This window comes from Antechinus flavipes, chromosome 5 (assembly GCF_016432865.1).
Source record: "Antechinus flavipes isolate AdamAnt ecotype Samford, QLD, Australia chromosome 5, AdamAnt_v2, whole genome shotgun sequence".
NCBI classification, from domain to species: domain Eukaryota; kingdom Metazoa; phylum Chordata; class Mammalia; order Dasyuromorphia; family Dasyuridae; genus Antechinus; species Antechinus flavipes.
The window spans coordinates 219,759,481-219,783,812 of NC_067402.1; the positions used below are offsets into that span (position 1 = coordinate 219,759,481).

The 24,332-nt window shown below is 34.9% G+C and overlaps 1 protein-coding gene across 1 annotated transcript; it reads right to left on the reverse strand.

Annotated features, from left to right (window-relative positions):
- Nucleotides 1-12,369: 12,369 nt before the first annotated feature.
- On the reverse strand, nt 12,370-13,302 carry LOC127538081 (olfactory receptor 2AP1-like). The gene has a single exon (XM_051961585.1). It carries the CDS (start codon nt 13,300-13,302, stop codon nt 12,370-12,372), a length of 933 nt encoding a protein of 310 aa, XP_051817545.1.
- Between the last annotated feature and the right edge of the window lie 11,030 nt (nt 13,303-24,332).

The window sequence follows — 24,332 nt, forward strand, 5'->3', positions numbered from 1 at the left end:
AATTGACATATTTGATAGCTAGTTTGTTGTGGGGACAGAGAAGAGGGGAAAATCTGATGTGTCAAGACCTAATGACAGGGAAAATGATTGTGCCATTGATAGACATAGGGAAGTTATGAGAATAATATTTGTTAGGAAGGTGATGAGTTCTGTTTTGAATATGTTTAGTTAAGGAGTTGTTGGCTTACTTCTTCAATTTCATTATCTATCAGGCAGCTGATGAATTTTTTGGAAGAGAATTAAGACTATTGTCTAATTTGATTTTAATCAGCAAAAATTTATTAGTTTTTATTATATGATTGGTCTTATGCTAAGTATCAGGGACAAAGAGATGAAATGGTGGCACCTAATTCCTGCTTTTGTGGAACTTATACTTTCTTAGAGGAGATACTACATATGTAGGAACAAATACAATACTTCAAAAGGGCTATGGTTTTATTGCTGATGTGTATCAAGACCTTTAACAATGTTGGAAAAATTCTTCATGAATTGCTGTGCCCCATTCCTATTCACTTATTGACTAACTTGGGGAATCATCTTCTCAGAAGCTATGATAGTTTTGTGATGAAAGAAGCAGAATTTTTTTTTTTTTTGGTCTGTCACTGAAGAATTTCTAGGTGGAAAGACAGAGCAGCACTTGTTTTCACTTAAAGCTAAGATCCGCAAGAAGAAGACTGATAAGTAGATTTGAGAGTTATTTTCAGAGAGGCAATAATTGAAGCTGTGAGATATGATGAGATTTTTGAGAAAGAAAGAAAGAAGGAAGGAAAAGAGAAAGATGGAGGGAAGAAAAAGATAAAGGAATGAGAAGGTTAATGGCAGATCCTTTGGGAAATTTATGCTGAAGAAATGAGATTAAGGAAACAAAGTTGGACTTATAAAAAATAACAACAAAATTAATCTGGAAGAACAAAAGATCAAGAATTTCAAAGGAACTAATTTAAAAAAACCTAATGAAGGTGACCTAGTTGTGCCAGAACTAAAACTATATTATAAAGCAGCAGTCATCAAAACCATTTGGTACAGACTGACAAATAAATTAGTTGATCAGTGGAATAGGTTAAGTTCATAGGACAAAATAGTCATTAACTATAGTAATCTAGTGTATGACAAACACAAAGACCCCAGCTTTTGGGATAAACATTCACTATTTGACAAAAACTTCTGGGAAAATTGGAAACTAGTATGGCAGAAACTAGGCATTGACCCACACTTAACACTGTACACCAAGATAAGGTCAAAATGGGTTCATGATCTAGGCATAAAGAATGAGATTATAAATAAATTAAAAGAACATTACATAGTTTACCTCTCAGACATGTGGAGAAGGAAGGAATTTGTGATCAAAGAACTAGAGATCATTATTGATCACAAAATAGAAAATTTTCATTATATCAAATTGAAAAGGTTTTGTATAAACAAAACTAATGCAGACAAGGTTAGAGGAGAAGCAATAAACTTGGAAAACATCTTTACATTCAAAGACTCTGATAAAGGCTTCATTTCCAAAATATATAGAGAATTGACTCTAATTTATAAGCAATCAAGCCATTCTCCAATTGATAAATAGCCAAAGGATATGAACAATTTTCAAATGAAGAAATTGAAACTATTTCTAGTCATATGAAAAGGTGCTCCAAATCATTATTAATTAGAGGAATGCAAATTAAAGACAACTCTGAGATACCACTACACACCTATGAGATTGGCTAAGATGACAGGACAAGATAATGCTGAATGTTGGAGGGGATGGGGGAAAACTGGGACACTGATACATTGGTGGTGGAATTGTGAATGAATCCAACCATTTGGGACAGCAATTTGGAACTATGCTTAAAAAGTTATCAAACTGTACATACCCTTTGATCCAGAAGTGTTACTACTGGGCTTGTATCCCAAAGAGATCTTAAAGGAAGGAAAGGGACCCACATGTGCAAAAATGTTTGTGTCAGCCCTTTTTGTAGTCGCTACAAACTGGAAATTGACTGGATGCCCATTAATTGGAGAATGGCTGAATAAATTGTGGTATATGAATGTTATGAAATATTATTATTCTGTCAGAAATGACCAGCAGAATGATTTCAGAGAGGGTTGGAGAAACTTACATGAATTGATGCTAAGTGAAATGAGCAGAACCAGAAGATCCTTATACACAGCAACAAGATTATATGATGATCAACTCTGATGGATGTGTCTCTCTTCAACAATGAGATGATTCAAACCAATTCCAATTGTTCAGTGATGAAGAGAGTCATATACACCCAGAGAGAGGACTGTGGGAACTGAGTGTGGACCACAACATAGCATTTTCACTCTTTCCTTTGATATTTCCTTACATTTTGTTTTTCTTCTCAGGTTTTTTTCTTTCTTTCTAGATTAGATTTTTCTTGTTCAGCAAGATAACTGTATAAATATATTGGATTTGACATATATTTTAAAATATTTAACATGTATTGGACTACCTGCCATCTAGGGGAAGGGGTGGAGGGAAGGAGGGGAAAAATTGGAACAGAAAGTTTTGGAAGGGTCATTGTTGAAAAATTACCCATTCATATGTTTTGGAAATAAAAAGCTATATTAAAAAAGGGAGATAAAGTTGTAGCTAGGAAGGAGAATAAAAATAGAATAGAATCAGAGAAACTAAGAAGAAAGGACTTAAAAAAAAGAGAGGGTGATACATTGCCAAATGATACATAAAATTCAAGAAAGAAGGTGAGGAGTGGAAAATAAAACCAATGGATCTGGAATTCAAAAGGATATTGACTATCTTTGAGAGAGAGCAAGCAGCTGTATTAGAGAGACATATGGAATGGTATGAAGCAATGAGTAAGAATTTTGAAAATGGAAGAAAATACTATTTTTTCCCCCCATAAATTTAGCAATAAAATAGTTGGAGAGGTTTGAAGGAATTAGGGAAGATTTTTTTTTTAAAGAATAAGGGAAAAAAGAAGAATAAGGGATATTTGAACATATTTAGAAGAAGAAAAGGAACAAGTTGAGCAGTACTATCATTGAATCAAGAAGATAATAAAAATAAGAAGTAATGGAATAATAGATTTTCAGAGTTGGAAAGGTAATCAAAGGTCATCTAGTTTAACTTCTACTTGAAGCATAAATTATTTCCACAAAATCTCTCGATAGAGAGCAAATGATCCTGCATTGAGGCAGTCCATTCCAGTTTTAGATAGCCCTAATTGCTAGAAAGTTTTTCCTTGGCTTATACTAGGATAATAAAGAGATACTAAAGAGAGGAAAGGGACCTGTATATGCCAAAATGTTTGTGGCAGCCCTGTTTGTAGTGGCTAGAAGCTGGAAAATGAAAGGATGCCCATCAATTGGAGAATGGTTGAGTAAATTGTGGTATATGAATGTTATGGAATATTATTGTTCTGTAAGGAATGACCAGCAGGATGAATACAGAGAGGACTGGTGAGATTTACATGAACTGATGCTAAGTGAAATGAGCAGAACCAGAAGGTCATTATATATCTCAACAACGATACTGTTTGAGGATATATTCTGATGGAAGTGGATCTCTTTGATAAAGAGAGTTAATTCAGACCAAAGATGGACAGAAGCAGCTACACCCAAAGAAAGAACACTGGGAAATGAATATAAACTGCTTGCATTTTTGTTTTTCTTCCCGGATTATTTATACCTTCTGAATTCAATTCTCCCAGTGCAACAAGAAAGCCGTTCGGTTCTGCACACATATATTGTATCTAGGATATAATGTAACCTATTCAACATGTAAAGGACTGCTTGCCATCTAGGGGAGGGGGTGGAGGGAAGAAGGAGAAAAATCGAAACAGAAGTGAATGCAAGGGATAATGCTGTAAAAAAAAAATTACCCTGGCATGGGTTCTATCAATAAAAAGTTATTAAAAAAGAAAGAAAGTTTTTCCTTATTGAACTAAAATCTGCTGAAGTCTACTCATATGGAGGTTCAAATGTTATTGTCTGGGACCAAGCAGAGTAAAACTAAACGTTCTTTCACATGTTAATTCTTCACAAATTTCAATGTCTTCTTTTTTATAGGTTAAACATCTTCAATCATTTTAAATTCTTCTCAGATGACAGGTTCATATTTCCCTCTCTATCTTGGTTACCCTATCTGAATACAGTCTATTTTGTCCCTCAATATCCCTCCATTTAGTCTTAGGCTTTCTGACACTTCAATTACTTTCATGCATTATCTCCGTGGCTTTTCCATGTAGTCATCTCATCAGTAACTCATAATGTTTTGAACCAGATCTTTGAAGGCTTGTATAATTTGCTTGTTTCTTAAGGTATGAATGATGGGATTCACCAGAGAGCTTATTGAAGGTGACATTCATTCTTAGCTGAAGGCTTGATATACATGAAGATGCAGCTTCCAAAAGATAGACAGATAACAATATTGTAGGAAGAACAGGTGGAAAAGGCCTTTTTCCTTTGCTGGGCAGAAGGAATCCTGAGATTAGTCCAGAAGCTGTTTATGTAAGTGAACAACATCAGCAGTAGAGTTATCATAAGTGTCAGAGTAGCAAAGAGAGAATTAACCAGTTTTATGAGGCTAGTTTCTGAGCAGGAGAGCTTTAGAAGGAGAGTTGTATCACAATAGTAATGATTTATAACATTGGATGAGTAGAAGTTTAGGCTATTTATCAATAGGACTGCTGTGGCAGCCAAAGCAGTAATAAGGGGAAATTTTATATCCTTAGAGGCTTACTTGAATAAAATAGAAAAAGAGAAGATCAATGAATTGGGCCTGCAACTTAAAAAGTTAGAAAAAGACCAAATTAAAAACCCCCAATCAATTACTAAACTTGAAATTCTAAAATTAAAAGGAGAAATTAATAATATAGAAAGTAAAAAAAAAACTATTGAACTAATAAATAAAACTAAGAGTTGATTTTATGAAAAAACCAATAAAATTGATAAACCTTTGGTAAATCTGATTAGAAAAAGGAGAGAGGGAAATCAAATTAGCAGTCTTAAAAATGAAAAAGGAGAACTTTCCACTGATGAAGAGGAAATTAAAGAAATAATAAGGGTTACTTTGCCCAACTTTATGCCAATAAATTTGATAACCTAAGCGAAATGGATGACTACCTCCAAAAATATAGGCTTCTCAGATTATCAGAGGAGGAAGTAAATTGCTTAAATAGTCCCATTTCAGAAAAAGAAATAGAACAAGTTATTAATCAACTCCCTAAAAAAAAATCCCTGGGACCAGATGGATTTATATGTGAATTCTACCAAACATTCAAAGAACAATTAGCCCTAATACTTTATAAACTATTTGAAAAAATAGGGAACAAAGGAGTCCTACCAAATTCCTTTTATGACACAGACATGGTACTGATACCTAAACCAGGTAGGTTGAAAACAGAGAAAGAAAATTACAGACCAATCTCCCTAATGAATATTGATGCTAAAATCTTAAATAAGATATTAGCAAAAAGACTACAGAAAATCATCCCCAGGATAATATACCATGATCAAGTAGGATTTATACCAGGAATGCAGGGCTGGTTCAATATTAGGAAAACTATCAGTATAATTGGCCATATTAATAATCAAATTAACAAAAAGCATATGATCATCTCAATAGATGCAGAAAAAGCACTTGATAAAATCCAACATCCATTCTTATTAAAAACTCTTGAGAGTATAGAAATAATGGACTTTTCCTTAAAATAATCAGTAGCATCTATTTAAAACCAGCAGTAAGCATCATATGTAATGGGGACAAACTGCAACTATTCCCAATAAGATCAGGAGTGAAACAAGGTTGCCCACTATCACCGTTACTATTTAATATTGTATTAGAAATGTTAGCTTTGGCAATAAGAGTTGAGAAAGAGATTAAAGCAATAAGAATAGGCAATGAGGAAACCAAATTATCACTCTTTGCTGATGATATGATGGTATACTTAGAGAACCCCAGAGACTACGAAAAAGTTATTAGAAACAATCCACACCTTCAGCAAAGTTGCAGGATACAAAATAAACCCACATAAGTCATCAGCATTCTTATATATCACTAACAAAACCCAACAGTTAGAGTTACAAAAAGAAATTCCATTTAAAGTAACTACTGATTGTATAAAATATTTAGGAATCTATCTGCTAAGGGAAAATCAGAAACTTTATGAGCAAAACTACAAAACACTTTCCACACAAATTAAGTCTGATCTAACCAACTGGAGAAATATTAAATGCTCTTGGATTGGGCGAGCAAACATAATAAAGATGACAATACTACCTAAATTAATCTATTTATTTAGTGCTATACCAATCAGACTCCCAAAAAACTACTTTGATAAACTAGAAAAAATAACAACAAAGTTCATATGGAAAAACAAAAGGTCAAGAATTTCAAGGGAATTAATGGAAAAAAAATCAAATGAAGGTGGCCTAGCTGTACCAGATCTAAAATTATATTATAAAGCAGCAGTTACAAAAACCATCTGGTATTGGCTAAGAAATAGACTAGTTGATCAATGGAATAGGTTAGGTTCAAAGGACAAAACAGCCAATAACTTTAATAATATAGTGTTTGACAAACCCAAAGACCCCAGTTTCTGGGATAAGAATGCATTATTTGACAAAAATTGCTGGGAAAATTGGAAATTAGTATGGCAGAAACTAGGCATTGACCCACACTTAACACCGCACACCAAGATAAGGTCAAAATGGATTCATGACCTAGGTATAAAGAATGAGATTATAAATAAATTTGTAGAGCATAGGATAGTTTACCTTTCAGACCTGTGGAAGAGGGAAGAATTTATGACCAAAGAAGAACTAGAGATCACTATTGACCACAAAATAGAAAATTTTGATTATATCAAATTGAAAAGTTTTTGTACAAACAAAACAAATGCAGACAAGATTAGAAGTGAAACCATAAACTGGGAAAACATTTTTACAATCAAAGGTTCTAATAAAGGCCTCATTTCCAAAATATATAATTGACTCTAATTTATAAGAAATCAAACCATTCTCCAATTGATAAATGGTCAAAGGATATGAACAGACAATTCTCAGATGAAGAAATTGAAACTTTTCATAGACATATGAAAATATGCTCCAAATCATTATTAATCAGAGAAAGCAAACTAAGACAACTCTGAGATACTACTACACACCTGTCAGATTGGCTAGAGTGACAGGGAAAGATAATGTGGAATGTTGGAGGGGATGTGGGAAAACAGGGACACTGATACATTGTTGGTGGAATTGTGAACACATCCAGCCATTCTGGAGAGCAATTTGGAACTATGCTGAAAAAGTTATCAAACTGTACATACCCTTTGATCCAGCAGTGTTTCTACTAGGCTTATACCCCAAAGAGATACTAAAGAAGGGAAAGGGACCTGTATGTGCCAAAATGTTTGTGGCAGCCCTGTTTGTAGTGCCTAGAAGCTGGAAAATGAAAGGATGCCCATCAATTGGAGAATGGTTGTGTAAATTGTGGTATATGAACGTTATGGAGTATTATTGTTCTGTAAGGAATGACCAGCGGGATGAATACAGAGAGGACTGGTGCGACTTACATGAACTGATGCTAAGTGAAATGAAAAGAACCAGGAGATCATTATATACCTCAACAACGATACTGTCTGAGGATGTATTCTGATGGAAGTGGATCTCTTCGATAAAGAGAGCTTTAATTGATCAAAGATGGACAGAAGCAGCTACACCCAAAGAAAGAATACTGGGAAATGAATATAAATTGCTTGCATTTTTGTTTTTCTTCCCGGGTTATTTATACCTTCTGAATTCAATTCTCCCTGTGCAACAAGAAAACTGTTCGGTTCTGCACACATATATTGTATCTAGGATATAATGTAACCTATTCAACATGTAAAGGACTGCTTGCCATCTGGGGGAGGGGGTGGAGGAAGGGAGGGGAAAAATCGGAACAGAAGTGAATGCAAGGGATAATGCTGTAAAAAATTACCCTGGCATGAGTTCTATCAATAAAAAGTTATTAAAAAAAAAAAAAAAAAGGACTGCTGTGGCAGCAATGAGGAACCCAGACAGCCAAGAAAAGAGGATAAGCAGGATGTAGGCTTTATTGTTCATGATGTTATGCAGGGGCTTGCAGATGACAACATAGTGATCTTAGAACATGCCCCCCAGAAATACTCCAAAAAATATTGGGTGAAGCAGAGATGAAAATCAATTGCTTTTCTTCCTGTTGATATACTATATAGTTATTTGGGAGTAAAAGCTAATGTGAAAAAAATTTCTAAGATGAAAAAATTCCAGAGAAAGAAATATGTAGAAGTTTGGAGAGGAAAATCCAGTAGAATGAGGGTGATGATGGTCAAGTTTCCAAAGACAATGAATGTGTATATGAAAGAGAGAACTAGAAAAGTACAACCTGGAACTTAGGAGCATCTTTCAGACCCAATAGAATGAAGTCAGTCAATGTAGTAAGATTTTTCATTGTGACTTGGGCTATATCTGAAAGTGAAAATGTCAACAGTGTAAAAATAAAAGAGGAAGGGGTCATGCTAAGAGAGTCAATGGAATTAGTTACTTTCATCTATTATATTGTAGTTAGTTTTTTGCAAGCTTCATTTTCCTCAGGTTCTGTATAGGACAACTTATCCTGAAGGTCCTAGAAGAGCTGCCATATTTTCTATCTTTCCTCATAAGTCTCCTTGTCCCAGTTTTTCCCCCAAAGGATTCGCCATTTTCTGGCTATATGTTTCATATTTTTATTGATTTGTCTTGACTCTATGTGTAACTCACCAATATTACTTTGGATTCTTGGCAGCCATAATACAGTTTATTACTTCACCTGTTTCTCCTTTTCCTCCTCTTCCTTCTCTAAGTTTTATAATGCATTCCCACACTATACTTGTCATTCCTTATCAATCTAGCTCTTTGGCTCTCTCCTTCCAGGAACTAAAGGCAAGAGCTCCTCCAAAGTAGGTTCTGAGGAGGATTGAAGGCCACACAATTATCTCCTCTGTTTCTAGTAGAGAGAATTCATTGGGAATTATTTTTATATCAAAAGATCTCAGCACATTAACATCTTTAATGAATGCCAACTTTGGGATTCTGTTCCCTGGGACATTTCTTGTGGGTATTTGGGGATTAATTGCCACTTCTCATTACCTCCCATTTACACTGAATATGCTTTTTGTATTCATAGATTTTTGCTTGTTTATCTCCTCCATTAAAATGTTAGCTCCCTGAAGACAGAGATTGTATTTTTGCCTTTCTTTGAATCCTCAATACTTAAGACAGTACCTAGCACACAGTAAGCACATAATAAGTGCTTGTTGATATACTCACCATATATAACAATTTCTTCCTTTCTCTGTTGCATTCAATATCCCAGAGAATTTCATAGTTGAAAAGAGTGTCAGGAGCCATGCAATCCATAACTGGAAGATCTGTAAAGCTTTTAGAAAATGGGAATCTAATCTTCACTTTGAGCTTTTAATGTCGTAGAATTTACAACTTCCTTAGGCAACTCATTATTTTGTGCACAGCTTTGATTTAATTAAATTAATTAATTAATTAATTATTTTTTTTTTTTTTGCTGAGGCAATTGGGGTTAAGTGATTTGCCCAGGTCACACAGCTTTAATTATTATATTTTTCTAATTTTATTGACCAGACCTTCCATTTTATTGGTGTTGGGAGGTCCAGTGAAGACTGCAACTTTTAGTTTTAGAGAAATGCTTGATGTAACAGAATAAATTGGTCTTAGTCAAGAAGATATGGGTTCAAATCTGCCCTCTGACACATACTAGTTATGGGATCCCAGACAAGTCAATTAACCTTTCAGTGCCTTGAACAATTCTAAATTCTCATATGCAATAAAAATCTTCCTATTGGTAACTTCTATCTGGTTCTGCCTTTCTAAGTAGCTGTGATACTGATTGGGAGAGAGTCTTCCAAGGAAAACCAAAGGAGATTTCTAGGAGTATTTTATTTCAGTTTTAGTCTTCTTACTGATATCTGAGGAGGATTGTTGGAGCTATTCTGAATTCCTTACTTCTTAGATCCCTCATCCATTTTTGTTCTCCCCAATTTCAGGATAAGTAGATTTTTAAGTTCCTTGGACGTTTCTCCTTATGTTTTATTATAAGTCCTTAGTAAGGACTTAAAATAAAAAATGCTATCCATTTCAGGAGAAAGAATTGATAGAATATGAATGCTGATCAAAGAATACTTTAAAAAGCTTTCTTTTTTCTTCCTCCCTACCTCTACTATTCCTTCCTCTTTCTCTCTCTCCCTCCCTCTTCTTTCTTTTTTGCCTCTGTTTTCTTTCAGTATTTCTTTCTGAAATAACTAATATGAAAATATGTTTTGCATGACTACATGCATATAGTTATATAAAATTGCTTGCATTCTCAGAGAAGGGCAAGGAAAGAGAGGGAGAGAATTTGGAGCTAAACTTTTTAAAAAAAATTGTTAAAATGGTTTTTACATGTAATTGGGGAAGAAATAAAATATTAAAAAAATGTAAAAACCATTCTTAGTTGCTGGGCCATGAAGTCAGCCAGATTTGACCTATAGCTCATAAATTGCCAATCCTTGCTTTAGATCACATTTTCCTGCCTTGCATTTTTTATCCCAATTGGCTGCATAACTTATCTGTATTTATAGATTTGAATCAAATCTTCTGCTCTTGTCCTCTACTTTTATTGCATCAATTTTATTGTATTAATAACCGATCCCCTTTTCTCAAATGACCATTTGCATTTTTCAGGCCTCTTTCCCTATGGATTGTCCCATTTAGGCTAGAGTGCCTATTAGTATCACAGTTCATGCCACAGAGAACCAAGCCCTTCCACAGTTTCATCCTTGGCATTTTCTTCACAAGGGAAAAAATACAATTAAAGGAGTGTTTTGGAGAGTATTTTTCTTTTCAGTGGTCATACATGGAAAGATGAAAAGCATTTGTACTTGTTGAGAACTCTGTCTATACTCATTATTAGAAACTATTTCCTGGAGAAGACAGGCTTAGAATGAGGGAGTGAATCATTAAATGAATTCATATACAAATAAAAAAAAAAGCATTTATTAAGTGCTTACTGTATGCCGAGTACTGTGTTAATATTGAGAATAGAACTACAAAGACAATGCTAGTCCCTGCCCTCAAGAAGCTTACATTCCAATAGGAGGAAGCAAAACATATATGGAAGTAAGACCAAGAATTGATACTTTGGAAATCAAACTGACATTATTTCCGAAAGTAATGCATTAATATTCTCATAGTTGATATTGAAAAATGCGATAAGGATAACTTTGCATTTGGCCAATTGAACTTTTAAATAAGTTGTTTTGTTTATTGGATTCTCCCCACCCCCCATTTCACCAATTCTATTTTTTAGGGAGTTGTTCTCAGTTTCCATTTCATCAAATCTGTTTTTCAAGGAGTTGTTTTCTTTTTCCATTTTGTCAAATCTATTTTTAAAAGAGTGATTTTCTTCAGGCAATTTCTGTGTTTCCTTTTCCAAAGCTCTCAATTTCTTTCCCCATTTTTCTTTTAACTATTTTTAAAGATTCTCTTTTAATTCTTCCAAGAGAGCCTTTTGAATTGGACAGCAACTCATATCACCCTTTGAAGCTTCATCTGAATATGTTTTGCCTTTAGTATCCTTAGGATTTGAGGTTTGTTCTTCCTTGTCTCTATAATAACTATCTATGGTCAGAGCTCTTTTTGCCTTTTTGCTCATTTTTAAAGGTTGAGGTCTACTCTTAAGGCAAAGGATTCCAAGCTTCCTCTATAGGTTATAGTGGCTTCACATTTCCCTGGGTTTGGTGCTGCCAACTTCTTTTTTATGTTTGGTAGGCATGGCTAATTCCCACTTCTTATGCTGGGGTTCAGGTGCTCATTGTTTGCCTTCTATAGTTGTGTTGGAGGTTTCACAGCTAGCCTGCTGATCCACTGGCATTTGAATCAGGACAGAGTAGCCAACACTGCTATATTTTGACTAAGAGCTTCTCAGTAGATTCTCCTGGTTCCTGGAGGACTCTGTGCCCTGGGCTTCCCTGTGTTGTGCTTGTGCTGGGCTGTTTCCCCCACTGCTCAATTGAGTCAGCCCTTTCCTGAAGTTCTCCCAAAATAACTTTTGCTGGAAATTTGTTATACTCTAAATATTTGTGGGTTTTGTCACTTCAAAACCCGTTCAGAGGTTTGATCTGGTGTTGATTCTGAGGAAAGCCAAGAAGAGCTCAAAGACCTGTCTACTCTCTGTCATTTTGGTTCCTGATAAAGGTAAACTTTGAAAAGATTTGGATTATAGAATTGAAAAACTTGGGGCTCAAGGTTTAACATGGAATGTCAGAAGGGAGATATTAACCTTACATATTTTATTTAGATTTTCCATCTAGGATTAAATCATGTCTCTTATCCAATGCTCATGATTTTTCTGACTCTGTCTTTGAATGCTTGTATTACTTGCTTGTTCCTTAGGGTATAAATGAAAGGATTAAGTAAAGGGGCAACTGAGGTATTAAGTACAGCTACTCCTTTGTTGAAAGAAATACCTTCCTTTGCTGATGGTTTAACATACATGAAAATGCAACTACCATATGAGAGAGAAACAACGATCATATGGGAGGAACAGGTAGAAAAGGCTTTTTTCTTTTGCTGGATAGAGGGAAACTGAAGAATTGTCTGGATGATGTTTGTGTAGGAGAGAATGACCAATACAAGGGTAATTGTAAGTGTTACCAGTGCTAATATAAAGTCAATCATCTCTAAGAGGGTTGTGTCTGAGCAAGAAATCTGTAGAAGAGGCCCATAGTCACAGAAATAATGGTTTAGCACATTGGATGCACAGAACTCCAGACGGCTTGTCAGGATGATTGGTGATAAAATAATTAAGAGCCCAGCCAGCCAAGAACACAGGACAAGTTGGTTGCAGACTCTAGTGTTCATGATGGTTGTGTAATGCAGAGGTTTGCAGATGGCCACATAGCGGTCATAGGACATGGCAGCCAGAAGATAAAATTCTGTTGCTCCCAGAAATATGGCAAAGAAGTACTGAGTGAAGCATCCCGCAAAACTGATAGTTTTGTTTCCTGTTGTAAGGCTGAACAAGAGTCTGGGAGTAAAAACAGATGTGAATGAAATTTCTAAGAAGGAGAAATTTCGAAGGAAGAAATACATGGGGGTTTGAAGGTGGGAGTCCAGCAAGGTAAGTGTGATGATGGTCAGATTGCCAAAGATGCTGAACATATAGGTGAAAAAGAGGAAGAAGAATATTGCAACTTGGAATTCAGGGGCATCTGTCAGTCCCAGAAGGATGAACTCAGTCAATGTGGTGAAATTTTTCATTGTTGCTCTTGCTGGATCTAAGGGTGAAAAAGAAAGAAATAAGTGGAGTAGATTAGAGAGGAGGAGAAAAAGTCAGGCTGGGAGAGAAGAATCAGGTGAGCTATTGAAGTCATCTCATTTGTATTTCCTCTGCCCAGTAGGCTAATGGGCAGCTCCTTACAAATTCCATTTCCCTTAGGAAGCATCCCTTGTACAAGACAGCTTATCCATAAGGCTTTTCCATGCTATATGTTCTTCCCATCCCTCTCTCAGCGTCTGTTCCCAGAGTGACTACTGATTTTTTGCCTGTATTTTACACATTCACCATTTGTTCTCCTTTTTTTCTTTTCTTTTGGAGGCTTTGGAGTTAAATGAATTGTCCAGGGTCACACAGCTAGTGTCTGAGGTCAGATTTGAATTCAGGTTTTCCTGACTCCATGACTCATACTCTATCCACTATACCACCTAGATATCTTGTTCTTTTCATTTTTAATCCCATTACTGCACTGTGATTCTGGGGCAGCTTGTGATGTGATAGACAGAGCTTTGGACTTTGAGTGAGGAAGATCTTGAGTTCAATTCCTGTATTACTATTTGATAGCTCTAGTTAGGTTACTTATATTTTTTAGTTTCAATTTCTTCATCTGTAAACTGGGGAAAATTATAGGATCTACTTCACAGACTAATATCACATTAGTTAATACATGTAGTATTTTGTAAGTCTGAAGACACTAAGTAGCTGCTACTAGTTTTGTTGCTGTTGCTACTACTAATCATACATACCTTTCAGAAAGGTTTGACTTTCTTCACGCCTCTGGCTCAGAGTTTTATGTTTTGTCTTGTTGAGCCTTCTCTGAACCAACTGATTGAGAAATCATCTTGATATTGCATATCTGGATAGGAAAAATTCATCAACTTAACATCATATGCTTCTTGACTATCATTTTCTTAAAATCAATTTTGTTTTCCTCACTTCCATTTTCCTGGATAATTTTGCCACTTCATTTTTGTTTTTCTTTATGCTCAAATTCCTGGAGGTATCTTTTCTGGCTTCCAAGTCAAATGACTAATTTATATTGTGTTAGCAGTCCAGTTCCCCTCCCCTCCTTCAGTATTTTTCAAAGGAATTTTATCTAAGTGTGTCTTTCTATCCCATATTTGGGTAGATCATTCTTTAGAACCCAAATACAGGGCTTTTAATTCACTCTTGTTTAATTATAACTTATTATATATGGATAATAGTTTTGATACCAGGGAAATGATAATAAAGAGGAGTTAGACATATTCTAATGAATTTTAATTAGGTCATTTACTTTTAAATTTCCCAGCCTTGGGCAATCTAATCAAAGAATTTATCCCTACCCAAACCTGAGTAGAACACAATGGTATTAAATTCCTGGTAAATTGGATGGGATTTGATCAACAATTCATTTCATTAATTCAATAGCATTATCAGTAATGTCTTTCCAGGTACTGAATTTTGAAATGAATTCTATGGAAAAACAGGGAACTCTGGATCTCCCCAAATCATTGGTTATTAATAAACATTTCTCTTAGTAGGGAATTTACTAGATTGAAAAAAGACTATAAGTTGCAGGTAATTCTAGTTTGTCTTTCTAGTGATAGGGAGTTGAGAAAATTAGGAATGTCTTGGAGAGAGGGGTATTAGAGCAGAAAGCTCACTTTTTTTCCCCCATCTGTGTAGGTCTTTCTTTTCTAATGAAGACAGGGAGAAACTGGATGGCAAAAAAAATGGAATACTATTTGTTAAGAAGGAAAGCCAGCCTGAAAACCTTTGCTAAAAAACTCATAACAAGCAACTGAGAAGAAGCTACAAGGTTTTTGATTAAGCATACCTTAAACCAACTTGAATTTCTGGAGACTAGTAATAAACCTTGGGAGTAGTATTATCCAAAGCAAGGAATGTAGGGTGAATTAGAAAGACTTTTGCTCAAGTTCTGTGAAAAAAAATCAAGATTAGATAAAGAATAATATTTAATTAACACCCATCTCTACAATAAAGGATCATTTGTTCCTTAAGGTAGTGATGATATTCAATATATATATATATTTTTTTTAATTTTTTTTTTTGAATTTCACTTCTTTGAATAGCACAGTGCATAACCAGATACTAAACATGCCTGCTAAATGAAGACATAAATGAATAAAGGAATGACCTTTTCTCATCTCTCTCTTTTATTTACTTGGTTCCTTTATAGGATATTAGGATTTGGTCAATCCCTTTATTTTACAGATGAAGAAATTGAGGCACAGTGAGATGAAGTAACTTGCCTAAAGTCATATAAATAACAAGTAACAAAACTTTTTCTTCCCTTCAGAAACAAATGGAAACTTCTCAAAGACAGGCTATGAGGAATACTTTTGTTTTTTAAAATTTTAGTAAAGTATCTTATTTACAAAACATATGCATGGACAATTTTTCAACACTGACTCATGCAAAACTTTCTGTTCTAAATTTTTCCCTCCTTCCCCTCACTCCCTCCTGGCAAGTAGTCCAATACATGTTAAATATGTTAAAATATATGTTAAATCCAATATATGTATACATATTTATACACTTATCTTGCTGAACAAGAAAAATCAGATCAAGAGAAAAAAAAACCTGATAAAGAAAAACAAAATGTAAGTAAATATCAAAGGAAAGAGTGAAATGCTATGTTGTGGTCCACACTCAGTTCCCACAATCCTCTCTCTAGGTGTATATGATTCTCTTCATCACTGAACAATTGGAACTGGTTTGAATCATGTCATAGATGAAGAGAGCCATGCCCATCAAATTGATCATCGTATAGTCTTATTGTTGCTGTGTATAATGATCTCCTGGTTCTGTTCATTTCACTTAGCATCAGTTCCTTTTAAGTCTTTCCAGACCTCTCTGAAATCATCTTGTTGGTCACTTCTTACCGAACAATAATATTCTATAACATTGATATACCATAATTTATTCAGCCATTCTCCAATTGATGGGCATCCATTCAGTTTCCAGTTTTTAGCCATTACAAAAAGGGATGCCACAAATATTTTTGCACAGGTGGATCCCTTTCTCTCCTTTAAGATCTCTTTGGGATATAAGCCCAGTAGAAACACTGCTAGGTCAAAGGTTATGCACAGTTTGATAACTTTTTGAGCATATTTATGAGGAATTCTTTTAAGGTAATTGATTGATCTCTGTAATCAAATTTCTAGTGAGCCTCGAATGTTATTTTTCTTATTGTAGGGATATTATAAGACTCATATTCAAGTTAGGAGTTAGGCTTTCTTTCTTTCTTTTTTTCCTTTTTTACTGAGGCAATTGGGATTAAGTGACTTGCCCAAGGTCACAAAGCTAGGAAGTGTTAAATGTCTGAGGTCACATTTGAACTCAGATTCTCCTGACTTCTGGGCTGGTGCTCTATCCACTTCACCACCTAGCTGCCCCCAGAAGTTAGGCTTTCTTCGTAAATGACTAGGGCTCAATCACCACTGAATAATAAAATGTATAGCTGGGTATATGTTTACTAATTGCATTAAAAATCTCCATAGCTAAGTTACTGATTAGGATAAGATTTAATTCCTCAAGGAATGCTAAAGGGGTGACCAGAGTGGTTTTCACTCATGGTGTCTTTACTTTTTCATTTTTTTCTTCTCCCTGTCCCTTAACTAAAAAAAAAAAAAAAGATTATCTTTTTTACATTATATTCATTTTTATTTACATCCCTCTCCCTTCCTTTAACCAGTGAGCTATCACTTCTAATAAAGATTCAACCAAAGAGAAATAAGCATTTCAGAAAAACTAACCAACACATTGACTGAGTTTATCAAGTACGATAATGTACAATATTCCACAGTCAAAGTCTGCCACCTTTGCTGTGAAGAAAGGAATACATATTTTCTCAATGCTTTCTTGGGGTCAAGCCTGGCTAATATAATTACAAGTGCTCAGTTTCATTTTTTGTTATTTCACATTTTCCTGATTCTCTTATGTCACCATGTATTAGTTCATTCAAATTTTACCCTTTTTTCATGGGGCAGCAAGAATTCATTTCATTGGTATGTTTCCAATTTTATTACACATTATTTCCCTTTCTCTGCTTTATATTCAACCCAAGCATTCCTACTACTCCACCTCCCATCTCTGTGAGTATAGATTGATTGTTCCCTCCCATTCCTGGAATGTATTTCTATCTTACTGCTACCTCTTACAATCCAATTAGGTGTTCATAGGATCATAGAGCTTGATATTTAGGACTTCAAAGTCTGTCTTCATCCATTTTTTTTTTCATTTTTCAGATGAGAAAACTGAAATCCAGAACAGTTAAATGCCTTACATAAGTATATATAGGTAGTAAGCAGTGGAGGAAGGATTTGAATCCTCTGCCAGCAATGCTCTTTCTTCTATATTAGGCTGCCTCACCCTTTGTTTTCTTCAAAATTCTGCTCAAACTGCATCTTCTATAGGAAGCCTTTTCTAATCCTCTAGGATACTTAGTGCCTTCACCATTCTGTTTTATCTTGCATTTATTTTGTGAAATACATATCATCTCCTCTGATAACATATAAGTAACATATAAGCACAGGGACGGTTTCTTTTTCTTTTCTTCTTCTTTTTTTTTTTTTTTACTTAGCATAGTGCCTGGCACATTGTAGGTTCTTAATAAATGCTTGTGAATTGGTTGGTTCCATGGTTTATTTTCAGTCACTTTGTAACTGAGATACATCTACTTTGTTTCTTTTTTTCCTTCCCTCCCTCCCCCTGCTGTCACAAAAAGTCCTGTTATACTATTTTGGTGTATATGGGATCTTTTTAGTTTGACTTCTTTGGATTTGTCATCCTTTTATAATTTTCTCAATAGTTACTGTGGAGGCAGGACAATCAGAATTTGAGCTCTTGGACCTGTGGGGATAACCCTACAATAAGAGAATGAGCTTTCATAAAACAGAGATGTACTCTTAGGAGAGGGGTTTCAGGGCCCAGAATATTTTTAGCAGCTCCATTTTATCTTGATCTTGTAAAATCTGTAATCCTGCTTGCATCAGTGTACATATCTAGCTAGAAGGCAGGTCTCTATGCTATGGCTTGTTTTACTAATTTCTCTTCTATAACAGTGACAGTCCTTGGTCTGACACATATAAGTTGTAATGGAACAGTGGGCAATACTTACTTATTTGGATATTGCAGTATTTTTTAATCCTCTTGCCATAAATCTTGTATCTTTGGCTGTCAGCAGAGTACTTCTTTTTAGGAATCCACATGGATCTATATTTCCACAATCCTGAAAGAATAACATTAGGGTAGAAGTGGAGCAAAGCTATAAACTGGGGACATAGTCATATTTCTCATAGTATAAATACATTCAATGAGAGTATTAATCCTATTTGTTCTGAGTAGTAAATCACATCTGAGTGATTATGCACTGATGACAAAATGGTATCAAATGCACCATTTTTTAAAATCTCTTCTGAACCATATGAAATTTCAGAGGCTGGTAAGAAAAGAAGAGTCAATTGAATTCAATAACTTTTTGAAATTAAATTGACTGGGACTCCATGAATATGTATTAGAACTCTGTTTCTCATCATTAATCCAACATCTAAATCAGAGTAGGAGAGCCAGGTCTATTTAAGTGAATAAATAGATATTGTTAGAAAGAGAGAAAGGAGATTTTTGAAGGAGAGACTATTTTTGGACTCTGTGTTTTCGGAGAATTGATACTCATGTCTTTTGCAGGCAGCCTCTAGGCTCCCTCGCAGATCCTATGCTAACAAGAGTGGCTCATATTTTTATCTATTTCTAGAATAAGCACTAGGGGATCAATTGAACAAAAGTGAAAGTGCCCTGGGGAGGTGTATTTCAAAGATATTAATGAGCCTGTTTGGTTGGTAACTCTATGGAAAAAATTTTAAACAGGTGTCTGACATAAGTGGTTCAAAGAGACTGGTGAGAAAGATGCCAGGAAATTAGTCACTGGCGTAGTACTTGATGAAAGGAAAGAGGTTTGTTTTTTTCTCTACTGCCTTTCATCACTCTTAGTATTTCTTAAAAATTTTTAGAAAAATCTTTTCCAAAGATTACCTCCTCCCTTCCCCACCCCCTTTCTCTTCTTCTTCCCCTCCTATTGGGAAAAAACAAAAAGAAAAGCAAGACCGTGTAACAAATGGAAAATGAGAAAAACAGATTCTTGCATTGATCATATACATGAATATATATCTCATGCTACATCTAGAGTTTATCACTTCTTTATTAGGAGGTTGGTAGTATGTTTCCTCATTGGTCCTCTAGAATTGTGATTGGTCATTTAATAGAGTTTTCAAGACTTTTGAAATTGTTTACATTTGCAATATTGTGATTATTTAAATTGTTTTCTTGGTTCTGCTTATTTCACTCTGCATTAGCTCATACAAATCTCAGGTTTCTCTGAAACAATCCCTTTTGTAATTTCTTATGGCACAATCCCTTTTGTAATTTCTTATTTCATCACATTCAGATACAATTTGTTCAGCTATATTTCAGTGGATGGGTATTATCTTTGTTTTGATTTCTTTGCCATTACAAAAATCTGCTGCTATAAATATTTCTTGAATTTTTTGGGAGATTTAGGACTACTCTTAGTAGTAGTAGTACTGGACCAAATGATAATACACAATTTAGTGATTTTGTAGGACATAGTTACCACTTGGTTTCTAGAATGTTTGGATTAATTTATAATTTCATCAACAATGGAGTGCCTTCTTTCTTTTCCTTTTTTTTTTTAAACTTAATTTTTGCTAAATTTTGAAAAAATAATTGTTTAAATTTTACCCTTGCAATTAGTGCTAGTAACCCAATTAATGAATTAGCAAAGGCTACTAAGATATGTAGTTAGGAGGAAAAAGCAGAATTTAGAATTAAAAAGGGGGTTAGGCACCATTGAGTCCAAAATCCATTGAGGAGAGATTATCCTGGAAGAGTATGGATAAGAGGATAGGAAGATCATCAATTTGGAGTTGGAGGAATATCCTACTCATTTTATTTATGAGGAAACTGAAGCTTAGTACAGTTAAGTGGCTTATGTAAGGTCTATGGTCATATGGGTAATTAGTGGCAGAGGTAAGTCCTCTGATTCCATATGCAACACTTTCCCCACTCTGGGTTATGATACAGAGAGGTCAAAGAGGATTAGAGTTGAGAGGAGGCCATTTGATTTGGTGTCTGGGTAATCACTGGTAACTTTATAGAGAAGAGTTTCAGTTGGGTATTAAGGTCAAAAGTCAGATTACATGGGGTAAAGAAGAGAGTGAAAATAGTGAATGGATTGCCAAGTATAGATAAATTTTTAAAAAGAGTTTGAAAAGGGGAGGGTAGATATAATAGTTTTCAGGGATGACAGAAGTTAGTAAAGGTTTTTTAAAAGAGGATTTTGAAGAACTGAGCATGTGTTTGGTCAGTAGGAAAGAACAATTAGAAAGACATGGAAGATCAGAGAAAGAGAAGGGATCATATTGGGGATTATCTGTTGGAAAAGACAGAGGAGGATGGAATCAAGGACACATAGAGAGGGTTGATTTGGTTAGGAAAGGGGCCACTTTCTCATCAGAGACTGAATAAAGGGAGAACTGGAGTAAAATTGTTAAGGTATTGTGAAATGGAGAATTGTTTTCAGGTGAGGTGTGAAGGAAAGGATGGAATTCTGAGTGTAAAGGGTAGGGTTGTTGAAGGATTTTTTTTTTTTAAATTTTTTATTTAATAATTACATTATATTGACACTCGTTTCTGTTCCGATTTTTTTTCCCCCTCCCTCCCTCCACCCCCTCCCCTAGATGGCAAGCAGTCCTTTATATGTTGGATATGTTGCAGTATATCCTAGATACAATATATGTTTGCAGAACCGAACAGTTCTCTTGTTGCGTAGGGAGAATTGGATTCAGAAGGTATAAATAATCCGGGAAGAAAAACAAAAATGCAGATAGTTTACATTCGTTTCCCAGTGTTCTTTCTTTGGGTGTAGCTGCTTTTGTCCGTCATTTATCAATTGAAACTCAGGTCTCTTTGTCAAAGAAATCCACTTCCATCAAAATATGTCCTCATACAATATCGTTGTCGAAGTGTATAATGATCTCCTGGTTCTGCTCATTTCACTTAGCATCAGTTCATGTAAGTCTCGCCAGTCCTCTCTGTATTCATCCTGCTGGTCATTTCTTACAGAACAATAATATTCCATAACATTCATATACCACAATTTACCCAGCCATTCTCCAATTGATGGGCATCCATTCATTTTCCAGTTTCTAGCCACTACAAACAGGGCTGCTACAAACATTTTGGCACATACAGGTCCCTTTCCCTTCTTTAGTATTTCTTTGGGATATAAGCCCAATAGAAACACTGCTGGATCAAAGGGTATGCACAATTTGATAATTTTTTGGGCATAATTCCAGATTGCTCTCCAGAATGGTTGGATTCGTTCACAACTCCACCAACAATGCATTAGTGTCCCAGTTTTCCCGCATCCCCTCCAACATTCATCATTATTTTTTCCTGTCATCTTAGCCAATCTGACAGGTGTGTAGTGGTATCTCAGAGTTGTCTTAATTTGCATTTCTCTGATCAATAATGATTTGGAACACTCTTTCATATGAGTGGTAATAGTTTCAATCTCATCCTCTGAAAATTGTCTGTTCATATCCTTTGACCATTTATCAATTGGAGAATGGCTTGATTTCTTATAAATTTGAGTCAGTTCTCTATATATTTTGGAAATGAGGCCTTTATCAGAACCTTTAACTGTGAAAATGTTTTCCCAGTTTGTTGCTTCCCTTCTAATCTTGTTTGCATTAGTTTTATTTGTACAAAAGCTTTTTAATTTGATGTAATCGAAATTTTCTATTCTGTGATTAGTAATGGTCTCTAGTTCATCTTTGGTCACAAATTTCTTTCTCCTCCACAAGTCTGAGAGATAAACTATTCTAGGTTCCTCTAATTTTTTTATAGTCTCGTTCTTTATGCCTAGGTCATAGACCCATTTTGATCTTATCTTGGTATATGGTGTTAAGTGTGGGTCCATGCCTAATTTCTGCCATACTAATTTCCAATTATCCCAGCAGTTTTTATCAAATAATGAATTCTTTTCCCAGAAGTTAGGGGCTTTGGGTTTGTCAAACACTAGATTGCTATAATTGACTATTCTGTCTTGTGAGCCTAGCCTTTTCCACTGATCCACTAATCTATTTCTTAGCCAATACCAAATGGTTTTGGTGACTGCTGCTTTATAATATAATTTTAGATCAGGTACAGCTAGGCCACCTTCATTTGATTTTTTTTTCATTAATTCCCTTGAGATTCTCGACTTTTTATTGTTCCATATGAATTTTGTTGTTATTTTTTCTAGATCAATAAAATATTTTCTTGGAAGTATGATTGGTATAGCACTAAATAAATAGATTAGTTTAGGGAGTATTGTCATCTTTATTATGTTCGCTCGGCCGATCCAGGAGCACTTAATATTTTTCCAATTATTTAAGTCTGACTTTATTTGTGTGGAGACTTTTTTATAATTTTGCTCATATAATTCCTGACTTTCCTTTGGTAGATAGATTCCCAAATATTTTATGGTATCAACAGTTATTCTGAATGGAATTTCTCTTTGTATCTCTTGCTGTTGGGTTTTGTTGGTGATGTATAAAAATGCTGAGGATTTATGGGGATTTATTTTGTAGCCAGCTACTTTGCTAAAATTATGAATTATTTCCAATAGCTTTTTGGTAGAATCTCTGGGGTTCTCTAGGTATACCATCATATCATCTGCAAAGAGTTGAAGGATTGAAGAGAGAAGGATTAGTATAGTTGTGAAGAGTAGAATATTGAATGAACCAGAGGATAGTGAAAGGTTTGCCTTGTTTTAGTGAAAGCCCATTTAAGATTAGATAACATTATTTTGCAGTGGTATAGTCAGAATGGTTTTGAGATTTTCTCTGATTTCATTCAGCAGCACATAAAGTAGGAACTGGAGAGGCAGATGGTGAGATTATTCCAGGATTGAGTTTTCCTGAGATGTGAATGGTGATAAAATAAGTGAGTAAGGGATATAAGAATAGAGGAGAGTTGAACTGGTTCGTTAAGAACTTGAAATTGGAAAGAGAGACCAACTTAGATATTGATAAAGGTCATTATGAGGATGAGGAATGAATTGTGAAGAATCGTGATCAGATAAGGAAGTTATGAAAGTAAAATATTTGTGTGGTAGTTAGATCAAGTGTAGGTTATCCTGCTCATCATGGATATTAAGCAAATAGTGGAATGTGGATGTTAAGAAATTTAAGGGAATATCAGTATATGTATTGAAATCCTCTAATTTAAGGGAATAAAGAGGTATATTGTGAACTAGACAAACAAAATCATTGAGAAAGGATGGAGAATCATAGTACTATAGATTTAGAATTAAAGGAGGGTTTAGACCATTGAGTCCAATGTACTTTTCAAATGAAAAAATTGAGCCTCAGATTACTTAAATGATTTGCTTAGGGACACACAGGTAGAAAGTCTTTGAGGCAGGAATTGGACTTATATTTTCTTGATTCTATGCTCAGTTCTATCCATTGTGAATGCCTTGGAGATATATGTGTGGGAGTTGGTAGATAATAGCCACCAGCATTTAGATGGGTAATAAATTTGGATAACATGAACTTAAAAAGAAGGCATTGATGAATTAAAAGTATGCATTTGTATATAAAAAATTAAATAAAACTCAAGATAGCGTGATATGCTAGATTTGGAGTCAGAAGTTTCAATATTGTGTGCTATTTACCATATAACATTAGTGTAACTCTTATCTCAAAGTTCGCTTCTATGGGACTCTCTCCTTTTTGGTGTAGATGAATGTCCTACTTTTTGTGAGGGGTGAAGCAGAGCTGGTGAGACTAATTTCTGAATTAGGTTTTTCTCACATCTCAGTTTGTCTGAAGTAATGCCCATTCAGTGACTAAGGAGTAGATAAGAATTTTGACAAAAGATGGCCCAGTTTTACCATCACGATAAATGGGAGTCAAATAGACAAAGAAGAAGAATGTTTCTAGGT